At 38.6% G+C, this 11,996-nt stretch overlaps 1 protein-coding gene across 1 annotated transcript in view; it reads right to left on the reverse strand.

The window, feature by feature from the left end:
* The window catches only part of trpm4a (transient receptor potential cation channel, subfamily M, member 4a), a 47,280-nt gene that overhangs the window by 27,403 nt on the left and 7,881 nt on the right, over window positions 1–11,996 (reverse strand). The window contains exons 2-5 of the mRNA XM_020608166.1: window positions 9,305–9,366; window positions 7,694–7,871; window positions 5,831–6,011; window positions 3,685–3,854 (exon numbers count right to left, since the gene is read on the reverse strand). Of these exons, the coding sequence (XP_020463822.1) occupies window positions 3,685–3,854; window positions 5,831–6,011; window positions 7,694–7,871; window positions 9,305–9,366 (591 nt within the window). The remainder of the gene's footprint in view (window positions 1–3,684; window positions 3,855–5,830; window positions 6,012–7,693; window positions 7,872–9,304; window positions 9,367–11,996) is intronic.

The following is an 11,996-nucleotide window of genomic DNA, read 5'->3' on the forward strand; positions in this document are numbered from 1 at the left end:
GCCTGCTGTACCGACCCTCGGATATCTCCTCTCTGACTTTGCGATTGTGGATTCCTCGGATGTGTGTGTTTGCCGGCACTGACCTTGGATTGTATTAGTGACCTGATGTGGATTCTGGACTTTTGTTCTGTTTGTTTTGTGTTGCCAGTAAAGTGTCTAGACTCTACCTGTCTTCATCTGGCGTTATAATTGAGTTCACCCTCGACATCATCGGCAGCTTTACGCGCCGACCCTGACATCAGATGACAACAGTCATCATCACCATGCTTTAGTACACAGTATTCATTGTTCATTGTCAGGATCCTAGTCTTTGTTTTGTGTAAGCCCTATGTTTACATGTTCTGTTAGACCCAGCCCCTGTTTTTGTTCATTTTTCCTGCTCTTACTAACTGCTCCAACCAGCTTCACCCACACTTCCATCTGTGTAATCAACCACTTTGCATTTAAAGCTACTCTACCTAATTTCTTCTCAGCCTTGAGCAGGGGTAGGAGGTCCCAGTCCTCAAGTGCTGCTGCTCTGCTTGTTTTCCAAATATTCCTGCCCTACCCACTGGTGATTACCTGGATCAGGTGTGTTCAGATGTGGAGTGAGGAAAGACAAAGTAAATTGGTATCTTACTGCTTCTGACTGACTGAACATACATGATCCAGGTAATCAGCACTGGGTAGGGCAGAAATAGAAAACAAGCAGGGCAGCAGCACTTGAGGACTGGGATTGCCTACCCCTAGCCGAGAGGCTCTAGTGAGAGTCAAAACAAACTGACACCATAAGCTGCTGCTAATTGCTCTTTCCCCCGCCATTTCCTCCTCCATCTTATCTCCTAGCACCAACATCAACTAGAGATGCCTGATTGTAACAAACTACAAAATGTAGCCTCCACTCTGAAGCCAGCATTAGCTTATTTATGAGTACTCTTCGCAAACCAGTAAAATGGTTTGCCATTGTGAACACCATTACAGCTTTTTTTTACTCTAGCTTGTTTTTATGTCCATGTCTCATTTATGTTCTGTGATTACTACTGTTTGCTTACCACTTACCTGCCATCATATTTACCTGTTTCATATTACATGTATTGTTGTATCTGTGTTATTGTATTTATTAGAGCCAGTCATATTACTTGTATTGTTTTAGCCAGCCATCATAACTGCATGGTTGTTTACTTGTGTACCAGTCTGCCTAGTTCCTGCCATTATACATCATACCTGTCTGCTGTGTTTACCTGCCTTTCTACCAGTAACCTGTACTCCACTTAGGACCATTAAATTCACTGTCCACCTGGCCCACCTTGTCTTTGGTCTTCATCTGGGCTCTCATTTTACTAAACGTGACAATTAAAGTGATTTGCAAGCGCCAGGACTTGGTGTGTCAGTCTCATGCAAAGGTTTAGGCACCCCTTGATAAATAACAGATTTTGGTGATTTTTTATTTGAACCGATGTTAACACAGTCTCTCTTGGAAATGGAAAAAATGCACAATATTTTCAGCAAATAGTGATGCATAGTTACTTCTTATGCCATAAATTGAACAAAAATAAAAAAATAAAAACATTATTATGGCACAGTGCAAAAGTTTGCAAAAAACCTGCAGGAAGATTTAGCAAACTCAGGAGTGGTGGTGCACCGTTCCACTGTGCAGCGATGCTTGCACAGACAAGACCTTCATGGAAGAGTCAGCAGAAGAAAACTTTACCTGTGTCCCCATCATAAAATCCAACGTCTGTTATGGTTCCCCCCTCACCAGGAAGGTGAGGGAGAACTGTGGTTGGACTCAAGAGTGCAGACCCAGGTGCTAGGGGGGGAAAAAATGTCGGTTTACCGGTAAAAGAACACAAAGTAACAACAGAACAGTCCGGGATGGGTGGAGATGACTGGAGAAAAAACAGGAACAAACAGGTGAGTCCAAGAACTGACGGGGTAAAACCAAGATGGCAGGAAGATAAGGATGGACAGGCGAAAAAACAAAAAGAGTGGTGAACGACAAAAGAAAAAACAAGCGCACAGGGACTGTCAGCGGAAAAAAAAGTCTAATGCCGCTTCGCTACACTTAATACAAAACATACCACGCGATCCTCCGCACAGGAACTGTTTTTATTTTTTATTTTTGTTCAATTTATGGCATAAGAAGTAACTATGCATCACTGTTTGCTGAAAATATTGTGCATTTTTTCCATTTCCAAGAAAGACTGTGTTAACATCTGTTCAAATAAAAAATCACCAAAACCTGTTATTTATCAAGGGGTGCCTAAACTTTTGCATGAGACTGAGCATTTAGGGTGTTACAGTGTTTGCTTCCTGGTTAAAGCACCACTTACTCTGCCCTCCACTTTACTCTGCTCTCTCTCTGTTCTCACCTTAATAATTTTAAGTCCGTTTTGCAACAGACTGCTTGAAGACTTACTTTCTTAAACAGGTGTGTTCCATATACTTTCTCAAATTAAATGTATTTGTCTTGTATATTGTGGAGTATCATTCTTGATAGTTTCAAGAAACACGTTCATTTATAGAAAATTACAATTTAGAGTGACTTATAAACAGATCTTGACACAATGACAAGATTTTATCCTGTATCTGCTGCCATATTTTGTTTTTGTTTTTTATAAATGTATGTATAATGTGTAATTTATAATGTATGGTTTGTTGCCCTTTGTCCCCTTACCCCTGGTCTCTGAGATGATCGTGCAATATAAGGATTTCATCGTACAGAAGTGCACATATGACAGTAAAGTATCTACCTATCTTTCATTGAAAAAGCAACACAACTCTTGTTAATGCAAATCAAACACAGAAAAAAGCACTACATTTATGATTAGTGATTAGTTAAAACACATACAAAGTTTTGCTTATATACAAGTGACATACATTATGTAATTTCTAATACATTTTCTTACATTTGTAATATTGTGAAATAAATGTTAGACTTCTGGCTTGTCTCATAAGTGTGACTTTTCCACTGGAACTATCAGATCAATGTCAAAACTCAAGTCTGTTTAATCTTCCGATTTAGAGGAAGTCCTCTACACTCTCTCTCCACCAGACATTGGAGTCTTTAATTGTTGGACATTATATATTTGGGCTTTTTCGCTGCCCATGTAAATATTGCTGCTGAACATAATGTCAGTGCCTGATATATACAGTAGCTGTTGTGTCCAATCTTCTGAAATGTGTCTGTGTACCGTCCCCTATTTAATTCTATCTCACTTGACTTAGGCTTATTTGCTGCATTATAAACATGACCCTTGCTTGTTTCATTTACTGTACTTATTTGTAAACAGGTTTCTCCCTTCTGTTCAGCTTTTGTGGGCTTTATACATCGCGTTAATATTAAATGTTTCAGAGGGAAAAACCTGATCAAAGTATCTAAACCTATGTTCATATAACCTTGAGCACTCAATAAGATCTTTTCACGTTGTCCTTTGGAGATGAAAGGCTTGTTGTACATACTATGTAAAACAGATGCAGAAGGCAATTTGCAGTAAAGTGTAATTCATCTTCTAAAATGATACATCATTGTTCAAATTGGCATCAGTATTTTTCTTCATGTTGACCAGAGGTTAGTGTTGTCTTTGGCTGCAAGAACTAACTGATCGTTTATTTGGTCAATCGCTCATGACAAGCAAAGGGTGCAGGCTGTAGAGTGGACACCCTAAGAACAAGCTCATGGATTGTGTGCTGTATGTTGAGTACCTTGGCATTGACAAGCTGCTGATTGTTGTGCACCCTACCCCACGGTGCCAGTCCCACAGCAGTCACTTTCTTCTGGGACAGAGCTGGAGCTGCAGCCCTGTGGTCCCTCACTGCCTCGCCCACACAGAGGGACACACCCTCTCTCAGACCGCCTGTCAAGATCCAGGCCCCTGGGCAAGAGTGGGGAGAAAAGTGACGTGGGTGGTTTCAATCCAAATTTGAACCAAATTTTGAATAACTGGCAAAAAACAGAATAAATGTTCTAATCTTTTTATTATCTCTGAATCAGATTGATGTTACAGTTCTCCTTCCTCCTTTCACCTCCAAACATGCCTAATACCACGTATTGGGTCCATTCAGATCCACTCTGGTATTGGACATTTTCACAGAGACCTGAGACCTGTGGCAGTAAAATTAGCCCCAGACCAACTAAACTGAGCAGAATCTGGACCTGGGTTTTGGGTTGGTTCCTCAAAACTGATTGGGCCTGTGAGGACCTCTGTCCACTAATGTTATGTAAATAGTAAAATTGGGTTGTTGAGATACATTTTCAGACAGTACCATTAAACCATTGAAAAAGAGGGTGCAACAAGATGACATAATTTAAAAGGCTCCAGTCAAAAGTCAAACTGTGAAATAAATCTGGAAAACATGATTTCGATTGTTCTTTCTATTGTATTCTGAATGCAGATCATTTGGAGGTTTTAGGTCAAACTGACATGTAAACATTGAATGACAAACTTTGGAAAAAAAATTTTTTTAAATAATACAGCATTTGTAGCAAACAATTTTGGTAATGCTTTATTTAATGTAACATGTTAACACAACACTTGGATCTACGTTATGATAGGGTTTTTTTGGACAGCAAAAGTGCAACTGATTTATTTTGTTTTTCTATGTTTAAAGGGAAGCAAATAGGGTTGTGACATTTTTCTCTGTAAATACTGGGTAAGTATACCTTATTTTTGCACGTAGTGTAAGTACAACATACAATCATTTTGTAGATCCAAGTATTGCATTATCATGTTACATTTTACATTTTATATCCTTGAATGGAGGGCCTGCTTCTGTGGACAGTTGAAAAGGTGAGTATTCCACTGCTGCCTGCGTGGGGGAGAGTCATATAACAGTCATGAATTAATCATCCACCGTTTATTGGTGAAGTGAGATGACACTGTCCTGAGAACGAACGTGCTAAACACTTTTATCTGGTGGTCTATATGTTAAATTTTGGCATAAAATCATATCAGACATGACTTTATGTTTCAGGTGTTGTTGCTAAATTTTGTTAATCTTTTATCCTGTAATTATAGAATAGCTACCCTGTAGTTAAAAATTAATTACCATGTAAAAAGTGCTCCCAACAGAAAGGGCACGTATCATATACATACAACATAATATCAGAACATACCCCCATTACTTAGTAACTACTTACAGTACATTCAGTCCAAGTTTCTTCCAAATGAAAGCTTGTTGGATGAATGGTGCATATAATAAGCAATGCATACATCATAGTATCTGAATAGATACCCCCATATTAGAAACTACTTACAGTACATTCAGGATGTTTCTTCCAAATGAAAGGTTTTTGCCTGGCACCTATCATATACATACAACGTAATTTTAGAATAGATATTCTGTACTTAGAAAATACAGTATAATTACATGTGAAGTCTCCGGTTTGTTACCCCATTATTCCTAAAATGTTGCATGTTGGTCCACTGACCTTACATATATGTATCGATAGGTATTGTACAGGTACACCGTTACTACACGGAATGATGCTCTAAATGCAGGCTACATACCCTGTCAGTCACAATCTGTAAAATAAAGCATTACCGAAATTTTCTTTACAGAATTGCTTTGCTTTCTCTAGAGTTTGTCTACACATGGAGAGTGGATATCAAACTGTTTGTATGGAATTTAACTTTATTTAGTTACTTTTTATAAATAATTTAATAAACACGTCTTACACATTTTGGTGTAATATTGTCGTATTTTGGTGTTAATCTTCTATGTGTATAATTTAATAAGGTTATTTCTGCTGAAACACCATGCAAACAATATTTTATTATTTTCAAAGTTTTCATACAAAATTTCTCCATGTTGCATTCTCAGTGGTTTCTGTGTGACTATGACTTCCTACCTGTGCTCTGAGCAGCCTTAACCAGCCCATTTCTCAGGATATCTCTCACCCATGTTTTCATCTTCTCATGGCTTTCACCCCCTGCCACCGATACTACCAAGTTGGGTATGGGTAGGCCCCATTGACCCGTCATCAGGTTATAGACAACCTGAGGTGGTGTGCTATATGACAGCCGCAGAAACTAGATAGGACAAAACAAGAAGAGATAACCAGGAAAAGAGATGCAGTTGTCAAGTCATTTATCCAGTGATGCAATGCATTAAGAAATTTTAACACACTTCATTTTATGTGTGACTTCACTGTAGCTGAAAACAAAACCTAGAGCTCCAGTGGGCCACTGCAAGCAATGTTCCTTTTGAGAAGATGCTGCCCTGTCATTTCTCAGAAAGCTTGACTGTCCACATCAGGTTTTAGCTGTTTCAGTTGTTCTTTTCCTGTTTAATACTTAAAGAAAAAAGTATAACTATTGTGAGATTAATCTCAAGATAGCCTTTCCTAAGAATAAATCAAAATATTCTGAAAAAAAGTCAAACTAATATGAGAATCAAGTCAAAGTATTCTGAGACCTAGTGTCTGAATTTTCTGAGGATAAAGTCAGAAGAGACTGAGAACAATGCTGGAGTAATCTGACCTAAGTGACACTACAGCACTGTCATATTTAAGACAAAAGATTGAGCAGAGAAAAGTATTCATGCACTGACCTTTATCTTTACTAGATGAAAATTAACGCTATGAGTGTATTAGAACTGAATCTTGTCATCGGCTGTAAGTTGCTGCCCCATTCCTTCCTATGTAAGTTGCTCACAAGGTACATACATCGAAGATATTCTGAACTCATAAAATAAGGTCAGAGCTCTTGCGAGCTAATTTCGCTTTTAGCGGCTCTGGAGACACATGCTGTGTGGTTCAACAAAGTAGTTCGCTCTCACTTGCTCACTGTTTGATGAAAACTGCTTTGCTGTCCCAAAATCTTTTATCTGGCTGTACATCGCCACACTCAAAACAATATTCCCTGGTTTCAGATCTCTGTATATTTTCATACAGCATATCAAGCTCACAAGTTATTCTGGTTTTCTGACTTATCTAACATGATCAGGTCAAAGGGCAGATGCCAGAAGATGAGAGCAGAAGAAGATAAGAGGAGGGTGGTGTGCTGCTGGTAGTGAAGAACTCCTGTTGAGACCATGGACTATGTACAACAACCCCTCACCCATAGTATTGTTACTGTTGCCATCAGTTTTTTCATGTAAATAAACTGAAGTAAATAAACTGGTTGTTAACCTAAGAACAGCCACCAATTAGGTGAGTCATTGCTGCAGGGAATGAGTGACATTATAGTAGAAGGGTGGAAGCATTCAGAATTCAGGTAAGCCTGCATCTTTATTTGTTGTTGGCAACGAAAGGCATTCAGTGTTTCCTGTCATCTGTTTGGAGCTGGTACAGCTGTAAGAGACAGTGCTAATTAAGTCCCCTAGGACTAATTACAGATTGTTCTACCAGCAGCACCTGTGCTGTAATAGTTAACGTTTATAAAGGAAAGAGTCATGTTGGAGGGTTTGTGATGCTCAGAAAAATGTGTTCATCATTTCACAGTTGTTTCCTTTGTAATGACTGTTAATTAGGTCACCGAGTGTCAAATGTGTCAACCTGCTATTCAGATTGTAGCTGTTGTAAATTATGAAATGCTGCACACACAGCACCAGCAAGGTTGTTGGGGATAAATGATGAGTTCATCTTGGATTTGGCTTGAATAATTTAGTTGGGTGATCAGAGGGTTCTAGTCACGCCAGCAAAGGGTATAGCAGTGCATGTGGGGCTCTTTGTGTGTTGGTGTGTGGGAGTGTGTTCAGTACTGCCACTCACAGGACTCTGTTTGCGTCCAGCACCGGCAAACTCCACCTTTCCAAAGGCGTCAGTGGGATACTCTGAAGTGTGATGTTTGCTGTCCCACTTGGTGACAACAGCTGTTCCAAAGTTGTCTTCAGTTGCCACAGAGATGTGCCCCTCCCGCACACCACCACATTGACACAATGTTCCATTACTGACACACAACAGAGAAACCAAGAAACCCACAAACCTGTTATTCTGTGGTTGATGTGAGTGGCTCAATGGCACATACTCATGTCAAAGGCACATAATGATACATTATTATTGAGAGACAGGGCAGTACCAACTGTGAACCAGCAAGCATCTCACTGGTAAAATTAAAGTTGATCTTTTACTAATCTGAAACATAAAATGCTATTAACTTAAGTAAACATTTTCATGAACATCTACAAAATTACAAGTGTTTAAACTGAACATACAGTATGCACAAAATGTTCACTGTTTAAATATTCACTAAAAATATTTTTCTACAATATCTACTCCAGCCAACCATAGCCCGATTAATATATAATGTTCTTTTAGCTCAAGCACTTGATAAAGTTTAGGGGAAAATTGTTGTCTTGATTAAATACTAAAAAGTCATTGTTGACTTAAAGCACAAGGCGGGACATGTTAATTTTTTTCAGTATTTAACAAAACCAGTATTCTTCCTGAACATTAACCAGGTCTTTTACAGTAATACCATGAAGTTAACTTGTGGGACATAGGAAGGAAATCCCATCCACTATCTACCCCCAAACTCCTCGAGATATTTACAGCTGTGGAACACTTTGTGGACTGGATAGAACTTGGGCAAAATCAGCATATAAACATAACTGAACTTGTTCGGCATGGCATTTTTAATGCATTATTTGCATTACTGCACATTTTGGCCTAATTCTGGTGTATTTTCTATTTTTCTTGCTGTAAATAAATCTTGTTTAGAAAAAAGACCAACATTTTGTGAGATATGTGCTGGTGGAAAAGCTGCCTTCACTTTCATTTTCAAGGCTACACATGCAAGTTCTAATTTTAAATGATGCCTTGACATAAAACATGAAAAGAATACAACTTTTAACAAAATGAAATCACACAGCTAGATAAAAAAAGACAAACACAATTAGACAAACACTGAGTGCAAACACAATACAAGACTGTGACACTGGTAGCAAAATAGCCAGCATCACTGGCCACTAAAAGCAAGACTCAAATCCTGATTTTAATGACATTTGTCAACAGCATAGCAACGAAAAAAAAAATCTTTTATCTGTGTAATATTTGACCAAGTGAAAGCACATGTAGATACAAAACAGAAGGGAAACAAGGACAGGACCTTGTGGTACTCCATAGTTCAGATGGGAAGTAGATATAAAATTATCAAACATAATGGTAAACATTCTGCTCGAGAGGCAGAAAATAAACTTCACAAGAGCAGTTTCTGCTCACTATGACTGTTAAGTGACAAAAATATGATCTGCTGAGTCAAAGACAGATCATAGATTCAGTAAAGGGGTTGTGATCAGAGAAACAGAATCATGTCATTAAAATATTAATTCTTTATGAATGAATCCAATATTTTCTATTTTATAAAAAATTAGGAGACATTACCTGGAAGAGTTTTCCACAAAAGTGGTGCATACTCGCTTCCTGATGATCTTAGGAATCCAGCTCTGTGAACAAGAAAACACTTTACTAGCACCATAACAAAGCAGACATATCAAGAACAAGGTTGTAGCTTTGCATATGGACAGTAGGGACAGTAGGCACATATTTTGGGAGGACAAATGTTTCGCTACCAATATTTGAGCAAACCAATACACATGATCTTTGGAGTCATATTAGATCATTCCAATATGGCTAACCGGGTGAAACGTATAGCACCAGATCCATGACTTTAGTCTTTGACACTGAAAAGTATAGCTTGGCATTGAAAACAAAACTGTAACTGAAAATAACAAAACCATCACCAAAAAAAGCAAATATTAGCATTGAAGTATTTGTATTAAAAAACACTGGCATTAAAGTAAAGCATTACTACTGGAAAAATGACAAGCATCAAATTTTTCCTTAAATGCTTTTCCAATGCCAAAGTTTTTTCTTTCAGTTTCACTTCTGTGTCACAGTCTTGGCATGGTGGGGAGGGCTTTGAGGGGCAGGCTAAGGAAAGTGTGATTTGCATACCCTGGTTGAGCTCCATGAGGAGAGGACAGCCCTCTCCCCTGAGCTGCTGTCCACATCGAGGCTTCTGTCTGCCGAGCATGGCTGCATAGTTACTTCAGCAGCTTCCGCAAATTCAACTAGAGTTCTCAAACTGCTGTTTGTTTCTCTCTACCAGTGTCTTTAGTCCCAGAATTCAGCTATATTAAAGCTCACTTATAACTAACATTTGGCTGGTTGGCAGAGGTCTATTGCAGCAAGTGCTAATGTTAGCTACAGGTATGCTATACCTAATATAGCTAATGTTAGCTTTAACTAACACCAGCAGTGCACAGCCGCTTATCTGAGACTTTCTGTGGGATCTTCTGGGACTGTCTGCCACATAGTAATGTTAGATTGCACCGTGTGGAACAGGGCTAATGAATTCTGATTTGACAGCTTAAGGAGACGTTACAATACAGAGTGACATTTTCTTTGTTTTTACATCTCTGAATGTTGTGAAAGGGCTTTAGACATTATAGAAAAACCCTTAACACTCAGTGACACCCACTTTCAAATTTGTGAAAACTATGAATAATAAAATTGAAAAACACTGACATTGACAAAAAATCTGAATGTCACTGAAAGAAACAAGTGGCAATGAAAAATAAGAATGAATTATATGGCCAAGTATGTTTACACACACAAGGAATTTGTTTCCGGTACAGAACCGATGGCAGCCATCTGCGGCGCCATTGGTACAGAACCGATGGCAGCCATCTGCGGTGCCAACTCAACCGATGGCTTTAACCATCGGGGGTAACGGGGGGGTTCAGTGTCTTGCCCAAGGACACTTCAACACATGGACTGCTGGCACCGAGACTTGAACCTCCAACCTTGTGGTTGGGAGACGACTGCTGTAAAGCAGCAAAAAAGCATAAGCAAAATAGAAATTATGCATCTTTTGTTTCATTGTAATGTAGACAACAAGCTGTTATCAAAATGAGCTGTCCTCTGCCCCAGACAGTGGGTCTCATTCACCAGCTGTTCTTAAGAACAAGTTTGTTTATAAAACCACTTACGAGGTTTTCACAAAGATACCATTCACCGCTGTTTTCTTATTTGAGCACTGATGTGTGTGAAACAACTGGTTATTTAGTTTTCTTCAGTTCAACAGTTACAATATTACTAGATTTGAGTTACAATAACAGTTTTGTCGTGATTAGTATTTCTTTAATATTTTCCCATTAGTTTACAAAGCATTATGGTCTTTTTAAAACAAACACTACACAAAAAATTACAGCAAGCAATTCACTGTTTGTTTTTAAAGTTTTAAAATTAATTAAACTTTTACAGCATGATTATCTGTAGCTTAGAATTAGGAAACGCATCACTTAAAAACACTTTTAAGTGCATATCTTTATTCATTCATTCATTTTCTACCGCTTAGTCCCTGAACGGGGTCACGGGTGGGGCCGGAGCCAATCCCGGCCGGCAATCGGGCGAAGGCGGGGTACACCCTGGACAGGTCGCCAATCCATCGCAGGGCTAACACATGCATATCTTTATTTCTAATTAATTCCTTTAAGTGCACACTTTATTATTATTGTTATTTGACAAAACATTACTATAAAGGATTTACAACTTCCTGCAGGGGGTAAAAGTGAGATTTACAATGTCCTAATGGTAACTTCTTCATACAGTTTTGTGCAATTCTGTCTGCAAATGTGATTTTACTTATTGGATATTAAGAGGTATGCTGACAGCTGTATAGAGCACATGAAACAGAATAATCGTAATAGGACTCTGAAAAGGAAGAAGAAGAAGGGAAGCTACATTGAGAAGAACCACAGATACTGCAGAAGCAGCAACATGCAGGTCCAGTTAGCAGATCTTAATCAGGCAAGCAGAAAGAAACAAGGTAAATTCAGATCATATGAACATAAGACAGACAGACTGAAAAACTACCTATAATATTTGAATATAGACATCATTTTTTGTAAACGAAGAGAACCCAGATGAAGATGAGACAGACAGGATTAAACATTCTGTGCAGATTTTAATGGCTAAACACATGAAATGGTGGAAGTACACACAGGATGGCAGGCGGCAGAATAAAGCGCAAATCACAGTAGATATTGACTGATAAATGAGGAGCATATAA

The sequence above is a fragment of the Monopterus albus genome, unplaced genomic scaffold (assembly GCF_001952655.1).
Source record: "Monopterus albus unplaced genomic scaffold, M_albus_1.0 scaffold92.1, whole genome shotgun sequence".
NCBI classification, from domain to species: domain Eukaryota; kingdom Metazoa; phylum Chordata; class Actinopteri; order Synbranchiformes; family Synbranchidae; genus Monopterus; species Monopterus albus.